The sequence below is a fragment of the Anabrus simplex genome, chromosome 1 (assembly GCF_040414725.1).
Source record: "Anabrus simplex isolate iqAnaSimp1 chromosome 1, ASM4041472v1, whole genome shotgun sequence".
Classification (NCBI taxonomy): Eukaryota; Metazoa; Arthropoda; class Insecta; order Orthoptera; family Tettigoniidae; genus Anabrus; species Anabrus simplex.
The window spans coordinates 540,681,673-540,701,656 of record NC_090265.1 but is presented as its reverse complement, the minus strand read 5'-3'; the positions used below and the strand labels follow the sequence as shown (position 1 = coordinate 540,701,656).

Sequence of the window (19,984 nt, the reverse complement as noted above, 5' to 3'; positions counted from 1 at the left end):
ATTACCAAAATCTTCCCATGACTTCTTTTTGGATTCAACAACTATTTGTATCGCTCTGTTTCTTTCATCTACGTACAAATCCCTGTCTGCAGCAGCCCTTGTTTGGAGCCATTTCTGATAAGCCTTCTTTTTATGTTTACAGGCTGCTCTCACTTCATCATTCCACCAAGATGTTCGCCTTTTCCCATCTTTACACACAGTTGTTCCTAGGCATTCCCTTGCTGTTTCTATTACAGCATCCCTGTATGCCACCCATTCACTTTCTATATCCTGAACTTGCTTACTGTCTACTGTTCGAAACTTCTCACTAATCATATCCATGTACTTCTGTCTAATTTTCTCGTCCTGGAGATTTTCTACCCTTATTCGTTTGCAGACAGATTTCACTTTCTCTACCCTAGGCCTAGAGATACTTAGTTCACTACAGATCAGATAGTGGTCTGTATCATCGAAAAATCCCCGAAAAACTCGTACATTCCTAAAAGATTTCCTGAATTCAAAGTCTGTTAAGATATAGTCTATTATGGATCTGGTACCCCTAGCCTCCCATGTGTAGCGGTGAATAGCCTTATGCTTGAAGAATGTATTCGTAACAGCTAAACCCATACTAGCACAGAAGTCCAGCAAACGCTTCCCATTCCCATTAGCTTCCATATCTTCCCCACATTTACCAATCACCCTTTCGTGTCCTTCAGTTCTATTCCCAACTCTCGCATTGAAATCGCCCATTAGCACTATTCTATCCTTGCTGTTGACCCTGACCACAATGTCACTCAATGCTTCATAAAACTTGTCAACTTCATCCTCATCTGCACCCTCACATGGTGAATACACAGACACAATCCTTATCCTAATTCCTCCCACTGACAAATCTACCCACATCATTCGCTCATTTACGTGCCTAACAGAAACTATGTTGCGTGCAATGGTATTCCTGATAAAGAGCCCTACCCCAGACTCTGCCCTTCCCTTTCTAACACCCGTCAAGTACACTTTATGATCTCCTATCTCTTCCTCCTTATCTCCCCTTACCCGAATATCACTTACTCCTAGCACATCCAGATGCATCCTCTTTGCTGACTCAGCCAGTTCTACCTTCTTTCTTCCATAAGCCCCATTAATATTGATAGCTCCCCATCGAATTCCATTTCGTTCGCCAAGTTGTTTCCAAGGAGTCCCTCGCCTGTCAAATGGGAGTGGGACTCCATTACTCCCATAGGTCCGAGGCTTGCTTAAAGTGTTCTGAGCTCGGTAAATTCATGAAGCAGGATGCTGCCCTACTTGCACATAGTCCAAGTGAGGATCTCTCCTCTAACGGGTTATGGACCACTGGTGAATTGTATAGTCCTAGCCGCCTGAGCACAAGGAGGGCCACGACTCAGAATATGTCCGAGATGCCCACTCCCATTCCATAGCAACTGGTATCCCGACTCTCAGGACCACTAACTAGGCCACTCAGCCGTTGCCCATAGTTCACGAACTAGGACGTGACTACAGTAACCCACAAACATGAACCATGCAAATATAATTTGAAAAAAAAAAGTTCATGACAAACATCATCAATGCCCCTCTAAATATCACAATTAACAATAGCATAATATCTCGGACAGATTGCTTTAAATACCAGGGAGAATCGATAACAAACAACACTAAAGAAAAGGTAGTTATAGATATAAGAGTAAACAAAGTAGAAAGGATGTTTCATATGACAAAAAATATATGCGATAAGAAATCTCCATCACGGAACTTGGAATTAAGACATTATCAAACAGTGGCCACGCCAGAAATTTTATATGCAGCAGAAACTCTTAAACTTACAAGAATTGGGAATCTTAAAAAAGGTTGAAAGAAAAGTTTTGAGAAAAATACTGGGAAGTATAAGAAACACCAATGCCGAATTTAGACTACGATCAAGCAGAGAGCTATATTTAAAAGTTGAAAAACTAACAACTGTAATGATGAAATGAAGACTCCAGTTTTTTTAGACAAATTTATAGAATGAATAACAATGGACTAACTAAACAAATATTCAAATTGAACAGGTACAAATCCAAACCAACGTGGTGCACTGAAATTGAACAGGATATTAAAAACGCTGGAATTAAAATAGATACGATAGAAAACAGAACACGTTTCAGAGAAGTAACACGAAAGGCAGGATCTCAGGAGAGAAAGAAATTTACAACTGGAAGAAAATGGACTCAAGGAGAAAAGGAGCAAAAGTCTCAGAAAATGAAGGAAGTCTGGAAAGGAAGAAAGTTAAACGCAAAGAAAATTAACCAAAGTTGATTTATCGTACTATCTAAAGGGTTATTCGAAGAATAAGAAGTGTTCTTTTCTAGCGATATATCATCACTGTGACACTGATAGATGAGATGGGAAAGGGCTAGGGTTAGGAAGGATGCGATCGTAGTCCTAATAAGGTACAGACCCGCCATTTGCTTGGTGTGAAAATGATAAACCACGGAATCAATCAATCAATGATCTGCATTCAGGATTGTTGCTCAGGTGGCAGATTCCCTATCACTTGTTTACCTAGCTTTTCCTTAACATTTCAAAGAACTTGTAAATTCAATCGAACATTTCCTTAGATAATTTATTCCAATCCCTTACTCCTCGTCGTATTAAATTAATATCTGTGGCGGTCTGTCCTCTTGATTTCTTCATATTATAATATTTTCTACTTTTAAAAGCTCCACTCAAGCGTATTCGTCTACTGATGTTATTTCCTGCCATCTCTCCTCTGACGAAACATACCACATAGTTGAGCAACTCGTCTCCTTACTCCCAAGTCCTCCCGGCTAAAAGTTTGCGCTATTTTCGTAACATAACTCCTTTGTCGGGAATCAGCCAGAACAAATCGTGCTACTTTCCTTTGGATCTTCTCCAGTTCTCGTATCAAGTGGTCCTGGTGTGGGTCTAATACATTGGAACCATACCACTCATTGGGGGTCTTACCAGAGACCTATACGTCCTCTCCTTTACTTCCGTACTACAATCCCTATATACTCTCGTAACCATGTGCAGAGATCTGTAACCTTTCTTGATAACCTCGTTAATATGATTACCCCAATAAAGATCATTCCTTACATTAACACCTAGTGTTCCCCATCAACACAGTAATTAAAACCGAGAGAACTATTCTTCGTTGTAAAGCTTACAACTTGACTTTTCATCCCATTTACCATCATACCATCGTCTGCTGCCCATCTCACATTGTCTAGGTCCCTCTGCAGTCGCTCACAATTCTACAATTCATTTACTGCCCGGCTCCATCGCTAAATGGTTAGCATGCTGGTCTTTGTTCACAGGGATCCCGGGTTCGATTCCCAGCAGGGTCGGGAATTTTAACATTAATTGGTTAATTCCCCTGGTACAGGGACTGGGTGTTTGTGTCGTCTTCATCATCATTTCATCCTCATCACGATGTGCAGGTCGCCTACGGGAGTCAAATGAAAAAGACCTGCACCTAGCGAGCCGAACTTGTCTTTGGACACTCCCGGCACTAAAAGCCATACGTCATTTCATTTGTCCATTTCAACTCATTTACTACTCTATATCCTCAGAGCTGCCAAGTGAGGGTGATGGCAGGAAAGTCGAATCCACCATCTTCCAAATGCGAGGTTACAATCACATCACCCGTACGGAGTAGTCGACTCACTCTGTTATTGGGTTTTGGCCTGTGTTTAAGGTTGGGTGTCCTTCTAGACGCCACGTGACTATTTTTTACAATCTGCTTTACGTCGCACCGACACAGACAGGTCTTAAGGTGAAGATGGGATAGAAAAGGGCTAGGAGTGGGAAAGAAGCGGCCGTAGCTTTAATTAAGGTACAGCCTCGGCATTATCCTGACTTCTGGTTATCATTATTCCGCCTCTGTGGTGTAGTGGCTAGTGTGATTAGCTGCTACCCCTGGAGGCTCCAGTTCGATTCCCGGCTCTGCCACGAAATTTGAACAGTGGTACGAGGGCTGGAACGGGGTCCACTCAGCCTCGGCAGATCAACTGAGTAGAGGTGGGTTCGATTACCACTTCAGCCATTCTGGAAGTGGTTTTCCGTGGTTTCCCACTTCTCCTCCAGCAAATGCCGGGATGGTACCTAACTTAAGGCCACGGCCGCTTCCTTCCCTCTTCCTTGTCTATCCCTTCCAATCCTCCCATCTCTTACAAGGTCCCTGTTCATCATAGCAGGTGAAGCTGACTGGGTGATACTGATCCTCCTCCCCAGTTGTATCCCCGACCCAAAGTCTCACGCTCCAGGACATTGCACTTGAGGCGGTAGAGGTGGGATCTCTCGCTGAGTCCGAGGGAAAAACCAACCGTGGAGAGTAAACAGATTAAGAAAAACAGAAAGAAAAAAAGAAATTATTATTATTATTATTATTATTATTATTATTATTATTATTATTATTATTATTATTATTATTATTATTATTGTATTTCGTGTGGTTATTGCTAGCTTGGTGCAGCCCTTGTAAGGCAGACCCTCCGACGAATGTGGGTGACATCCGCTGTGTATATGAGACTGTGTGTTACTGTGGTGGAGGATAGTGTTTTGTGTGGTGTGTGAGTTCCAGGAATATTGAGGACAGCGCAAACACTCAGTCCTCGAGTCAAGGGATTTGAACAGACCAGGAATGGAACCCGGGACCTCGAGAACCGAAGGCGAAGATGACCTAGCTATGGTGACGGACAATTTTCAGGATTCAAACCTCGGTCGTCCATGTGAAAAACCATGGTTGTATGGGCTGAGTTCTAGATGGTCGTAGTAATACCTCATTGGACACACATTACAACAAATGTTTGAGCCTTCTGTTTCTTACACGATGTAAACCCTTCCCCTGATATCCTGATAAACTAGGAACGGAAGAAATACTTGCTAGCACGAACTTCTCTGATATCTGTTCTAGGGCCTGTCAGCAGAACAGACCATCCTATCCAGCTTTCAGATTACATCAAGTGTTCGACGTGGACTCTGCGTCCGACCACCATGGCTGGGAAGCTCTGCATAGACAACTGGCGAAACTTGAAGTGAATTTAACTGACTTACAACTGCTGACCCCAGACCTACAACGACAACTGCAAGAACTTCTGACTGCTGCTTCTGTCAACCTCACCTCACACAGAGTGCAGGTAATTCTTCCATAGCTTCTTGACACACCCTAAAGGGATCACACATGTGGACATGACCTAGTTCTATGACCGATTCCCTTCTTGTCGTCAACTCCATGTGCCGGGATGACTTCTACTGTTAGGTGTTTCTGCGGTGATTGGTAATTTAGTGGTACGTGGAAAAGAGGCTCATTGTTTTAAATAATTGATATATGTCTCAAATATGATTTTAATACCCTAAAATAGCTGTTTCGCGTCTTCAAATACGCTCAGTAGATTGGAATATAGACTTGCATGTTCTAGCTAAATTACAGAGATATTTCCCGAAAGAATGCGACGTGAAAGTGTCACGTTCATGTTGTAGTTTAACAGGTTTCTATAAAAATATATAATGATTTTATAGTATCTTAATAATAGTCCGCCTCTGTGGTGTAGTGGTTAGTGTGATTACCCCGGAGGCCCGGGTTGGATTTCCGGCTCTGCCACGAAATTTGAAAAGTGGTACGAGGGCTGGAACGGGGTCCACTCAGCCTCGGGAGGTCAACTGAGTACAGGTGGGTTCGATTCCCACCTCAGCCATCCTGTAAGTGGTTTTCCGTGGTTTCCCACTCTCCCTGCAGGCAAATGCTGGGATGGTACCTAACTTAAGGCCACGGACGCTTTCTTGCCTCTTCCTTTTCTATCCCTTCCAAACTCTCCATCCCCCCTCAAGGCCCTGTTCAGCATAGCAGGTGAGGCCACCTGGGCGAGGTACTGGTCATGCTCGCTAGTTGTATCCCCCGACCCAGAGTCTGAAGCTCCAGGACACTGCCCTTAAGGCGGTAGAGGTGGGATCCCTCGCTGAGTCCGAGGGAAAAACCGAATCTGGAGGGTAAACAGATTACGATACGATGAAGTTGATGTCTGAAGTCGATATGGGTAGGAGCAGTCAAGAAGCTTGGAGACTTTTAAAACGCTTGAGCAATGATCCTACGCAAGGTAACACACATGTCAATGTGAGTGCAGATCAAATAGCACACCAACTTTTGCTTAATGGAAAACCAAAGCTTTCCATGAAAGTAGGGAAGAATCCTATAGTCAGACAACCAGACGAGAGCAATGAGTTATCTAAGCATTTCACACTAACTGAACTGGAATTAGCTCTCAGTAAGTGTAAGATTGGGAAGTCAGCAGGACTCGATGACCTTCGAATGGAACAAATTAAGAACTTTGGTCCTACTGCGAAGTGCTGGTTGCTAGAACTCATGAATAACTGCATTCAGTCTTCCATGATACCTCAAATATGGAGGAAGGCTAGGGTCATAGCTATTCTAAAACCAGGCAAAGATAAAAATGACCCTAGGAGCTACAGGCCAATCTCCTTATTATGCCATCTTTTTAAGATTCTGGAGAGACTAATCCTCAATAGGTTGACTGATAAAATCGAGCCACTTCTGATTCCACAGCAAGCTGGATTCAGGAGAGGGAAAAGCTGCACATCGCAGGTGTTGAAATTAAGTCAACACATAGAAGATGGCTTTGAAAGCCAGAAAATCACAGGAGCTGCATTTATAGATCTCTCAGCAGCATATGATACTGTTAATCACCGAATTCTCCTTGGAAAGGTATACAGCATGACAAAGGACTTCCATCTGACTTGTGCCATTAGAAACCTACTTCAAAATCGAAGTTTCTTCGTTGAGTTCCAGGGGAAAAGAAGCAGGTGGAGGATACAGAAGAACGGACTACCTCAGGGAAGCGTGTTGGCACCAATGCTTTTCAATATTTACACAAATGATCAGCCTCTTCCTGCCGGGACGAGTAGTTTCATCTATGCTAATGATTGTGTCATCACATCTCGGGGGGATAACTTCGAGGCGATTGAACAAACATTGTCCACAGCTCTAGACACTCTTGCTGGCTATTACAAGAAGAATCAACTAACACCAAACCCAACTAAGACGCAACCTGTGTTTTCCATCTAAACAACAGAGAAGCTTCCCGAACTCTGAAGGTCACTTGGCAAGGCATAGCATTACAACACAATCCTACCCCGAAGTACCTCGGAGTCACTTTGGATCGTGCCTTAACCTACAGAAAACATTGTTTGAACATCAAACAGAAAGTGGCTGCTAGAAACAATATTGTGCGGAAGCTAACTGGAACATCTTGGGGAGCACAACCAGACACAGTGAGGATATCTGCCCTTTCGCTCTGCTATTCCGCAGCTGAATACGCATGCCCGGTGTGGTACAAATCTTGCCATACCAAAGCAGTTGATGTAGCACTCAACGAAACCTGCCGCATTATTACTGGATATTTGAGACCTACACCTTTGGAAAAAGTGTATTGCCTTGCAAGGATAGCACCTCCCGATATTCGCCGTGAAGTGGCAGCCAAGAAAGAAAAGAGAAAGGTGTTGACATCGAAAGCCCACCCTTTGTTTGGATATGAGCCACCATGCCAGCGACTTAAGTCTAGGAAAAGCTTCTTGAGAGTAACCGAAACACTTGCAGGAACAGCGCAGCAAGCAAGAATTGAAGAATGGCGCGTCAGGAGTCAACATACGAGGATCAGCCAATGGATGACCCCAAAAGAGGAACTCCCTCCTGGCCAAGTCACAGATTGGGTGAATTGGAGAGCACTGAACAGACTGCGCTCTGGTGTTACGCGGTGCAGGGTAAACGAGAAGAAATGGGGTTTCGAAGTGAACAGTACCTTGTGTGTATGTGGAGAAGAGCAGACCACAGCCCATTTGCTGCAATGCAGTTCATGCCCATTCAGCTGCACAACAGAAGACCTGGTTAAAGCGAAGCCAAATGCACTTGATGTTGCAAGGTTTTGGGCTCACATAGTTTAATGTGGCTCTTCGCCATTGGAGTATTTATATTATGTTTTATGTTTTTCCTTATCTTTAATTTTAAACTTATGTATGCTTCTGACACGATATAAATATAAATAAATAAATAAATATATTATTATTATTATTATTATTATTATTATTATTATTATTATTATTATTATTATTATTATTATTATTATTATTATTATTATTATTAAGAGCGTTCATGGCAACTGTGTGTTAGCGACGTCAAATAGCAAAAAGGCAATGTTTCTTTATCGTAAAGTCGAACCGTTGAACATCAGATCCTTCATCCATTCACCCGCTTTATTATATTCAGTCATTCTGAATAATTTCAGATGATACACTTAAGAAAACAGAAATTGCAACACCATGAAGGCATTGGTCGTTTGTGTTGTTTTTCAAGATATGGAACGATGCCATGTAGCTATGTAAACGATCAAAGTTTCAGACCCATTGGATTGTTGCTACAGGTCTCCCCACGTGATTGGTCGCGGAGGAATCAACTTCAGTATACGGACTCTGGTGTAGCGTAGTTGACTTGCAGTCTGTGCAGTGAAGTGTTCCCCGTCAAACATGCCTCGACGACAGAGAAGAGCACGTTATCAACAACTGTCGCCGTTTGAGAGGGCTCGGATAATTGGGCTGTGTGAGGCTGGATTATCGCTAAGGACTGTCGCTGCACGTGTTGGCCGACAGGCATCTACGGTACAACGTGTATGGCAGCAGTGGTCAAATGAAGGTACCCACACTCGTAGACCTGGCACAGGCCCAGCGCGACAGACAACTGTGAGAGAGGTTCACCGCATCATTCGGATGGCCCGGATGGAACCCCATACAACAGCAGCGCAAATTCGAGCAGCTGTGGCACCCCACGTTACACAACAAACAGTTGGTATTAGCCTGCGTGCAGCTGGCTTACGAGCCCGTGTCCCTGCAGAAGGTGTTCCATTGACCCCACAACAGCGACGTGTAAGGCTGGCCTGGTGTCGAGAAAGATCGACGTGGGTCAACGAATGGCATAGGGTCGCCTTTATTGATGAATCGCGCTTCTGTCTTGCCCGCAGTGATCGCCGGAATCGTGTGCGCTGACGTACCGGGGAGAGGGGCCGCCGAGATCTTATTGTGGAGAGGCACACAGGGCCAACACCAAGCATTATGGTCTGGGGAGCTATTGGCTTTAATGTGAAATCACAGTTAGTGCTTGTTTAGGGCATTATGACTGCTCGACAGTACGTTGATAGGGTACTCAATCCAGTGGTTGTCCCTATGATGGCGAACATTGCTAATGGGATGTTTCAGCAGGACAATGCCCGGGCTCACACTGCACGCATCTCCAGGGAAGCTCTCCACGACATCACTACCTTAGAATGGTCCGCCAGATCCCCGGACCTCAGTCCTATTGAGCATGTGTGGGACTGACCAACCATCCTCAGCCACCCACAACTCTGGAACAACTAACCCGTGCAGTGCAGCAAGCATGGGCCACAATACCTCAGGAAGCGATCCAGGGCCTTACTGACTCGACGAATTCATCAATGTATTGCAGCTCGTGGTGGGCACATCCGGTATTGATTGTTGACCAAACTTGCGGTCAAAGGAACCTGAGAGTATAATCATCGAATCACAATCGTACACTCGTCCTGCATGTTCAATTGCAGCAATGTAGTACTACTCCTTCTGGGTGTTGCAATTTCCATTTTCTTCAGTGTACTGTACATATACACTGACCGGAAAAAAGTGGAACACTTTCATTTCTTGTGTAAAATCTTAATTTATTTCACTAAAATGAATCGGTTTTCCAATTTTCTTTTACATGTTACCAAATCTACATGTTTGGCTATGGAAAATATCAAATACGATTTACAACACCCATCATCTCACAATATTTCTTAGATTTTACGATTTTTGAACATTTTCAGTATTTTAGTTTTCTTTTCAGCTGATTTTTGTCGATTGTTGTTACTTTTATTGCCAAATAAAATAAAGTTAAACCGAGAAAGTGGGTGCGTGGTTTGGGTCACTTAACTATCAGTTTGCATTTGCGAGATAGTGGGTTCGAATCCCACCGTCGGTATCTCTGAAGATGGTTTTCCATAGTTTCCTATTTTGCATATTAGGCCTTAATTAAGGCCACATTCACTTCCACTACTAGTCATTTCCTATCCCATCGTTACCATAAGACCTCTCTGTGTCTGTGCGACATAACGTTAATCTTTGTACGGCACTTCATGGTGACACTGGTAATAAAGACAGGTGTATTCACCCTGGGCATCTATGACGATCTGTAAACGCTTAGGCATACTATTGCTAAGTTCTTGGGTGGCATCTGCCTCCAGCAATTATGTTCTCTATTGTGCCAAGGTAGCATTGCCACGTTGTCTGACGTTCCTTCCAAGCTTATCCCATACACTTTCAATGGGGTTTATGTCGGGACTACTTACATAAAATATTACTAAGTAGTTAAACGAAAAATATGCATAGAAATACAGCTTGCTTGGATTACATCTGAGGCGAATGAACCGTAGGAGATAATACCCTGACAAAGGAAGCGCTTCACTAGAAACAAAGGAAATATCCGGTATATCGCTGATTAGTTAGGAATTGAAGCACAACAGAACTAATTGTACTCCCACTTGAGTGCACATCCGTCAAGGTATTCAAGGCTAAGGTCCGTCACGCAGGTCGCTCATTCACACTCCGCGACCCTCGGGCAATCTGGTCAGAAACGCGTGAGTTTCTTTTGACCATTTCATAGCTCCAGATAACAGTTACTCAGCGAACACATTTCTACACACATAATATACCATCTATATGCTCAGTGTTATATGGATAACGAACATACCATTGCATGCCTGTCGTCCTGTAGTGGATTTAATATTTCTGCGCCCATAGGTACATTTAAAGCATGTACCCTCAACAGAAGAACGATAGTCAAGAGCTTGAAATAACAACAGAATATGGTACATAACACATGTAATATTTAAAATTACCGCGCGAGTTGGCTATGTGGTTTGGATCACGTATTTGTGAGCTTGCATTCGGGAGAAATTGGGTTCGAACTTCACTGTTGGCAGGCCTGAATATGGTCTCTCGTGGTTTATCATTTTCACAACAGGCAAATGGTGGGTCTGTACGTTAATTAACGGCACGGTTGCTTCCTCCCTATTCATAGGCCTGTCCTTTCACATTATCGCCAAGACCTATTTGTGTCGGTGCGACGTAAAATAAATAGCAAAGAAAAAGAAGTATACACAGGCAGAGCATTGAGAACCTGGAACCTTTTAAAGATGAGAGTAAATACCAATCATGGAGGTTTTCGTCTCACTTTGATGGTAGTGAACTCGTCAATCAAAATTTTATTGGTCTCGTTTACCGTTTACTAGTACATGCCAGACAAGCAGCCCCTTTTTAGAGAAGGCGAGAGCGATATACCGTTAGGCACTAGTGATTACTCGATAAACAAAACTGTCATATTGAAATTAGTTGAGAATGACAATTATTATATATATATACAAGTCTCAGTTTTTATATGAGACCACACAGGTGTATTATTCTTAGAAAGCGAAAAATTAGAGTAATAACTTCTAATTACCGAACAAGTTGGCCGCGCGGTTGGGGTCGCATAACTGTGAACTTGCATTCGAAAGATGGTGGGTTGGAATCCCACCGTCAGCAGCCTTGAAGACGGTTTTCCGTTTTCCTGTTTTCACACCAGGAGAATGTTAGAGCTGTATTTTAATAAAGGCCACGGCCGCTTCCTTCCCCATCCTAGCCCTTTCCCATACTTGTGTCGCCACTAGCAAAAAATAACTTATAATTTGAATTATTCAAAACATACATAAATATTATTGTAGGCATTAACAAAAAATAGTAGGCCTATTAGCCAAAATATCCAACCACAATACCGCTGCCTCTAACCACGTGCCGAGCGGACCTATATTATAAATCTGTCCGTACTGTCGTCCCATTAGCCCGAAAATGATTCTGTGTCTTCGACGAGCATTTACTATAAATTGTTTGCTAACTATCGTTATTGTTGTTCCAGTTGAGTTTCGAAGCTTAAATATTCTTAAATTCTAGTCGATTGCAATCTTGAAAACGCAAGGAGAATACGTTTCTAGACGGGTTTAACTCGCACTAAGCGCTTGTCTTCTGAGTCCAAACTAACGTGTTGGATCCCGACTGTCTAGTGGTATTTCAAGGTAACCAAATATGAATTCCCGCATCTCAGCGTGTCCGAAGATCGTAAACGTAGCTAGAAGGGCTTAAGATAATAATAATAATAATAATAATAATAATAATAATAATAATAATAATAATAATAATAATAATAATCATAATAATAATCATAATAATAATAATAATAATAATAATAAGCATGATCATGATCGTCATCATCTATATTTAACATTTCTTCAAATACTGAAGACTTTAAGAGACGCCGAGGTGTTTGAATTTTGTGCCATAGAAGTTCTTTAATATGTCCAAAGCCAACGACAAAGAGTTATGGCATTTCAATATTCTTTAAATGCACGCGATATAAATTGTGATAGTACATATACCCTCGCACTGTATTCAGAAGTAGGAGATATTATTGTCATTATTCGTATTGTTATTATTATTATTATTTCACTTGTATATTTATTCTTATCATTTTAAGCTGGAAGTCTCCATGTGTGATATGAGCGATTTGTTTTATACAAACGATTGGAAAACAGTGCTAATTACTACTCAGAAACATTGTATGAGTCATGTGCAACAACCCAGAGGCCGTTGATGTTGTTATTGTCTTGGGATCCGGAAGAGGTTCAGGGCGTGGTCTTGATACGTCAAGAGGATCTTTCACTCATGATTGGCTGGCCAGGATCAATCTAGACGTATCATGTGAGAGGAAGGGGGAAGCTGAGGTCTATTTAGACATGTGAGAAAACGGCGCAAATGACTTGACTTCAAACTTTGGTGGAGCATACTTGATTTCAAACTTTGGTAGGAAGAGGAGATGCAACTTTGGTGGAACGTGGTCTTATAATGTTTGTGGAATGTGAAGTGTGGTACTAACCTACAACTGTGGAGTACTTAGGGACTTGGTATTGTATCACTTGTGGCGGCTTGGTATTATATGTTGGTAAAAGCTATGGGGTACTGTGTCTCAGACTTTCCATCATTTATGTTCTGGAACAGCAAGCGTGTGTTGCTCGAGTGAATGTATCTTTAAACCAAGTGTTAGAGTCAGTAAACACAGTATTATAAGGTACAGTGCCTGTGTGATATAACAAGTGCCATTAATGAGAATATGCAAGTTGTGTTGATACACAGAGACAGTGAAGGGTATTCATCCACAACTGCTTTCGGCCGTCCTTACCTTATATGCTTTGTAATGAGCTTTCAACGGACTCACTGCAAATGGTAGCTTGTTCCTCGCTTTTGGTTTCCCACTGTTTTTCTTTTGTTGTTGTTGTTGTAAATATGGAGTCTTCCAGCGGTATTTTGTGAGTGTATTTTATGTATATTTTGGTGTGTTGATGAGGTGCCCGTGCACGGATGTTATTTAGAATACAGTTAGTTATTTTTCGAATCAGTGGAGTTATTGATGAACCTAGGTGCATTTCTTACCCATTTTAGCCGTTTTCAGAAGATAATGTCTAATCTACTGCCTCACTGAGGTCGGTAAATTAGAATTGTATTTTAACATTTAACTCGAAAAGGCGCTCAACTTCACTGAACAAATGTGTCCACCAAACTGTCCATCCTCTCTGACCACAATGAACAGGAACGAGTCTGGACAGACAGAACAGCTCTGAAAACTGAAAGTTCAAGTGACTCACTCATTGATGCCATTGTTGCCAAATGCACTGGTTCTCCACACATCTTTCTCGTACAGCCACTGCATATAACACTCCTAACGCACACGCGTTAAACGGAAACATGGCAACTGGGCAACAACTAGCAGTGTGATTACCAATAATATAATAATATTATTGGCTTTACGTCCCACTGACTACTTCTACGGTTTTCGGAAACACAAAGGTGCCGAAATTTAATTACGTACCGGTAAATCTACCGACACGAGGCTGACGTATTTGAGCACCTTCAAATACCACCGGACTAAGCCAGGATCGACCCTGCCAAGTTGGGTTCAGAAGGCCAGCGCCTCAACCGTCTGAGCCCCTCAGCCCGGCAGTTTGATTACCCACCGAGTGACTGAACAATTGACTGGTCCGGTGTACTGAACCTGTTATCGAGTTTCAAGTTTAGGTCGGCTCACTCTGTTCACTGTTCAAATATCGCCCATTTTGACCGAGCAGCAATGACTCTGGCTCGAGTCTCTCTAGACTCGTTCGTTTGAGTCCCTCTCTCATTGTACTGCTCTATCGCACGGGCTCACTAAATCAAAGGCTCTGAAGAAATGGCATTTTTCGACATGTACCAGTGTACACTTTTCCAACCCAACTCAGGCTCGAAGATTTTATGGGTGCTAACTCTGTAGGTACCCTCAACTTGGGAGCGTGGGTTGGCAACCACGGGGCCCTTATCTGAGTCCTGGCATTGCTTCCACTTACTTACGCCAGGCTCCTCACTTTCATCTATCCTATCCGACCTCACTTGGTCAACACTTGTTCTTTTCAGACCCCGACGCTATTAGGTTCGGAAGGCTAGGGAGTCTTTCATTTTCACGCCCTTCGTGGCCCTTGTCTTTCTTTAGCCGATACCTTCATTTGTCGAAGTGTCGTATACCTTCCATTTTTTCTGATTAGTATTAATATAGGATGGTTGCCTCTTAGAACAATAATCACCACCACTACCTCTGTAGCAGTTGTTGCTCGCCACTGAGCAGAACGTGTTCGGTCATAATGCTACAGTCTAGCCATCAATGTTAATGCAAAGTCACTCAAAAAGAGAATGAACTTATGGTAGTGTATAAGGCTCACTTTTCTCGAAAACAAATGGATCTATGGATATCATGTTTGTTGAGAGTTTCCGTAGGGTTTATCTACATGGGAGGTGAATTATATTTAGGTAATAATTAAAATTAAATCTGCTAAAATATGAATTGCGAGGATAATACAATACCAAGCGCTAATTCTCATTTTAAGCGAGTGTACATATTTTGTATTTATTGTACAGTATTATAGTTACTGTAAATAGTTTGTACATTTGCTTGTGATACCCTCGACTTGGTTGTTATGTTCCAGTTGTCCGGCCCGGTAACAGGTAAGGATCTGCTCTCCTTCTCCGACCAGCTGGAGAGCGTCGCCAACCAGATCACTGACCTAGCCACGGCGTCGCGAATGGAGACCTTGGCGACGCGCACGCGTCGTCTGCTGGCGTCTCACATAGCACCGCTTACACAGCGTAAGGTTAGTAGGAACGAGACCACAATGTGTCGGGGTAGGTCAGCGCGTGTAAGTGCTGGGCCGTTGCTGATAGTATTTATGGATTCGGGAAACACCGCCAGCTGCTCCTGTCATTCTTTCACCTTCCTTTCTTTTTTCGTAGGATTGTGCCTCTTTCGTAAGCAATGGTCCTTTTCTTCTGTATATAAGTCACAGACATATACACAGTGCACACATTATTATTAATGTTATTGGCTTTAGTCTCACTAACTACCTTTGCGTCTGGCTCCATGGCTAAATGCTTAGCGCCCTAGCCTTTGATCGAGAGGGTCCAGGATTCGATTTCCGGCCGGGTCTGGGATTTTCATCTTAATTGATTACGTCGTCTGGCTTGGGGACTGTGTATGTGTGCCGTCTTCATCATTAGAAATCATCTTAGGAAGGGACCCATCCTCACAGACATGGAGGTCGCCTATAAGCCGTCTACTAGGAAGAGACCTGCACCAGGTCTCTCCAGAGGCCATAGGCCATCATTATTACTACCTTTAAGGTTTTTGAAGACGCTGAGGTGCCAGAATGTTGCCCCGCAGTAGTTCTTTCACTTGGAGATGGCATATTTGAGCACTTCCCCGGAGTGAGCCGGGATACAACCCGCCATCTTGGGCTCAGTACTCTACCATCAGAGCTACTCAGACCGGTACTACATGCATTACAATAACACATATTTCACAAATCGCTATCTACGTTTAGTACACGGTCTGACTATCAAACTGCTTCGTACCTCTTAATAAAACAAAATGGCTTCGTATGTAGACTCCGTGGCTCAGGCGGCAGCACGTCGGTCTCTCACTGCTGGGTTCCGTGGTTCAAATCCCGTTCACTCCGTGTGAGATTTGTGCTGAACAAAGCGGAGGCAGGACAGATTTTTCTCCGGGTACTCCTGTTTTCCCTGTCATCTTTCATTCCAGCAACACTCTCCAATATCATTTCATTTCATTTCATTTCATCTGTCAGTCATTAATCATTGCCCCAGAGGAGTGCGGCAGGCCTCGGCAGCCGGCTCAATTCCTATCCTCGCCGCAAGATGGGGTCTTCATTCATTCCATCCCTGACCCGGTCAATGACTGGAAATCAGGTTGCAGGTTTTCATTTTAGTAATACTCTTTACTTCAAATTCGAGCAATTACAGTGGTAAACGTAGTACTGGTTACTGAAGGTGTAGGGACATTCTCAGTCACCAGTGAGAGGAGGGTTGTCCAGTTGTACTTCCTCGTACAACTACGAGTATATCACCACCACCTCACCACTAGTCACCACCAGTCACAAGTGACGGGTGCCTATGGAAAACAAATGTCTACTTGATGTTCTTCTAATATTTAAAAATACTATTTTCAACATACTCTTCCCAGATCACCCAACAAAGTAAAAATATGTATCTCCATTAAGATTTCTAAACGAGTAGAAGATAAAGGTTCGGGTTATTTGTAACTTCAGCACAATATGGGATAGACTGGTTAGTTCTTCTCTAGGAGTATAGATTTCGTTTCTAAAGTTTTCGTCATCCTGACGGGAAATGAAGCCCGCACCCTTCTGGATGGAGCAAGCGCTCCTTTTCCCCTTCAGTTGGGCTGCCTCCATGATGTAACGCTCTATACTAACAAGTTCCTGAACTATGCATCTATATGTGGTGGGTGGCGCAGGAGGCTCCTCGATAAAACAGCCGTGTCCCAAGATTACACAACTCAGCTCCAGCTTATCCGCCCTTTCTGTTTTACAGGACGATAGTTTACCTGGCCGCCAACTGTGGTACTCAGATATTATGTTTGAAATGTTTTCTCTTTCGGCTGTTTCTTTCCCAAATCTGTATTTCATTATCATCATTATTTAACACGATTTTGACTTTCAAAACCTGTTTCGGCTTCACATTTTCGAGATTTCTCTTAGACGTCCTACATCTTTTCTTCCTTTGGATTGTACTCCAAAGCAATTCTGGGTATTCTTCTAGGCTCCTTCCGAAATACAAAAAAATAAAAAATGTTCCTCCTAATTCTGACTATAGCTGTCGATGCATTCAGAGTGTAGTTTGATTTCTAGATCGTGTCAGATATAATCACTGTGAAGTCTATCAATTCTGGTACATCCCTTTTATGATCTAAAATATATCATTTTGTAGATTGGTAATCATGTATCACAACCGTACAGCAGCGTTGGTAATATCATAACTTTGTAAAATTGAAGCTGCGTTTCCTTCCTAGTCTTTCTAAAGTGGCAATTATCTCAACAAGTCAACATATCTCATATAGTAAGTTAGTACGGTTAATAGTAACAAAGGCTCTGGGTTCATTTTTTGACTCTATGTAGTATTTAAATACTCTAGCATGGATTGATTCCTAGCCACAAAAAGACAATTTGGAAACCAGTCTGATTTTGCGCAGGTGAAAATGTCGAAAGACTTTTCTCTTTTTTCTTTTTGCTAGTGGTTAAACGACGCAGTAGCTCAGTTGGTTTTTTGGTGATAGTGGAATAGGAAAGGGCTAGAGCAGGGAAGGAAGCAGCAGTAGCTATAATTAAAGTGCAACCCCAGCATTTGCCTGGTGTGAAAATGGGAAACCACGGATAACCACGTCAATGTCTGCTTTAAACGAAACATTATAGCCAAGATAATTGAAATAGGACACCTGTTCTATTATTTAACCATCTAACACAATTTTAGCTTGAATACTTGCCTTTATAAACCCTCTTTCTTTTCCTTTTTAGGGAGAGAGCTTGGGACCGCATGGTTTTACAATCTGTGTAAGTTTATAAATTGTACCCTGAAGTTGATCCTCCGATTCATTGGTACAATATAGTCATCAGCAGATACTATTGTATTTACGATTATTATTTTTTATCCAAAAGTTAAATAAAACCATCCACGTTCTCAGCATATCGTAAGATATACCTTAAAGAGTGTGAGCGATAAGAAACACCCTTGTGTAACTCCCTAAATATACAGTATTACATTATGACAGCCACAGACACTGACATAGCAGTCACGACGACACACTTATGCGGGGCTGATGACAGAAGTTATCCCAAACTCGTAACACAGGCTATAACAATTAAAAAGTTCCTTAAATCTACTTAAATGAAGTAAGGAACAAATTTAGGTGCCCTCTTACATTTAACTGCTTTAAAATATATTTCAACATTTTCAAACTCCTGTACTAAATTGTTTGAATCTGATAAGTAATTTTCAACTTCTTCTTCTTCTTCTTCTTCTTCTTCTTCTTCTTATTATTATTATTATTATTATTATTATTATTATTATTATTATTATTATTATTATTATTATTATTATTATTATTTCGTACAGGTCGACAATGGACCGAGATATTCAACTATTGCGTTTGGGGTGGGTTTTGTTGTTTGCCCACTAATTGTGCATCCTCTGGCTCTGTTGTTCTTTCCTCTCCTTTGTCCAGAGGGTACCTGTCTTCCTTCTTGGTTGTTTGTCCTGGAAACTCTTTTGTTTAAGCATCCTCCTGAAAGATGTCCGGTCTTTTAAGTCTTTCTGTTCCTCCCAGTTCCCGCAGATCTTTGTATACTTCCATTAACCATGGTGACTTGGTCTTCCTTTTTTGGCAGTAAACGAGAAGTTGGTTGGTCGATCTGGCATGATGCACCCCGTAGACGTGTCCATAAAATGCTAGACGTCTCTTCCTGGCCACGTCCGTGATTTGTTCACAGTATTTTTTAGAGATTATTATTATTATTATTATTATTATTATTATTATTATTATTATTATTATTATTATTATTATTATTATATTATTATTATTATTATGTAAGATAACTGTCGTATGCACTATAAAAGAATGGAATTTGCGAATAATACTTATGTTCCCTTCCAGGAGGATATGGTGTACCAATTAACATCACTGGAGGTGCAGCTGATGCCCCTACAGCGGCAAGTAAACCAGTCACTCTCACATCTGAAGACCATCCAGTTCTTCATCAACAACCAAGGAGCCAACATATCTCATATTGTAAGTTAACAGTAACAGAGGCTCTGGGTTCAATTCTTGACTCTATGAAGTATATAAATGCTCTAGTATGGATTGATTCCTAGCCACCTGCCTGATGCTGCGGCAAGTGAAAGGATTGAAAGACTTCTTTTTAATAGTGGTTTAACGACGCAATAGCTGAGGTGGGTTTTTGGTGACAATGTAATAGGAAAGGGCTACTGCAGGGATAGAAGCAGTGGTAGCCTACTTAAGCCACAACTCCAGCATTTTCCTGGTGTGAAAATGGGAAACCACGTATAACCATCTTCAGGGCTACCAAGGTAGTGTTAGAACACATCTTATCCGGAATGTAAGCCCACAGCTGCGCGGCCCGTACCAAGCAGACATATCGCTCGGTTTGAATGAAACTGACCACTCTACCACACACTAACTTTCAACTCAGAATGGCTCTCTAGAAGTCGTTAGTGAATATCGTCAAATATCCATCTTCAATGCCTTTGCTGGTGGGACCTAGTGTTTACAGTGCACCAAGTCTTCTGTTATGGGCTAGAGCAATTTTGTTACTTTCATTGATCTGTCTCAGCTTTATCCTTGGCTTTGACAAGATGAAAGTGACTGATGTATGAGTGATGCTAGTAATGCCATTCCATCTGCAGCCAGTCCCTGCTATGAATGCTGTGAAAATAT

The 19,984-nt window shown here is 42.2% G+C and overlaps 1 protein-coding gene across 1 annotated transcript in view; it reads left to right on the top strand.

Annotated features, from left to right (window-relative positions):
• The window catches only part of prom (prominin), a 330,972-nt gene that overhangs the window by 244,453 nt on the left and 66,535 nt on the right, over positions 1-19,984 (top strand). The window contains exons 11-13 of the mRNA XM_067150593.2: positions 4,910-5,132; positions 15,150-15,314; positions 19,184-19,318. Of these exons, the coding sequence (XP_067006694.2) occupies positions 4,910-5,132; positions 15,150-15,314; positions 19,184-19,318 (523 nt within the window). The remainder of the gene's footprint in view (positions 1-4,909; positions 5,133-15,149; positions 15,315-19,183; positions 19,319-19,984) is intronic.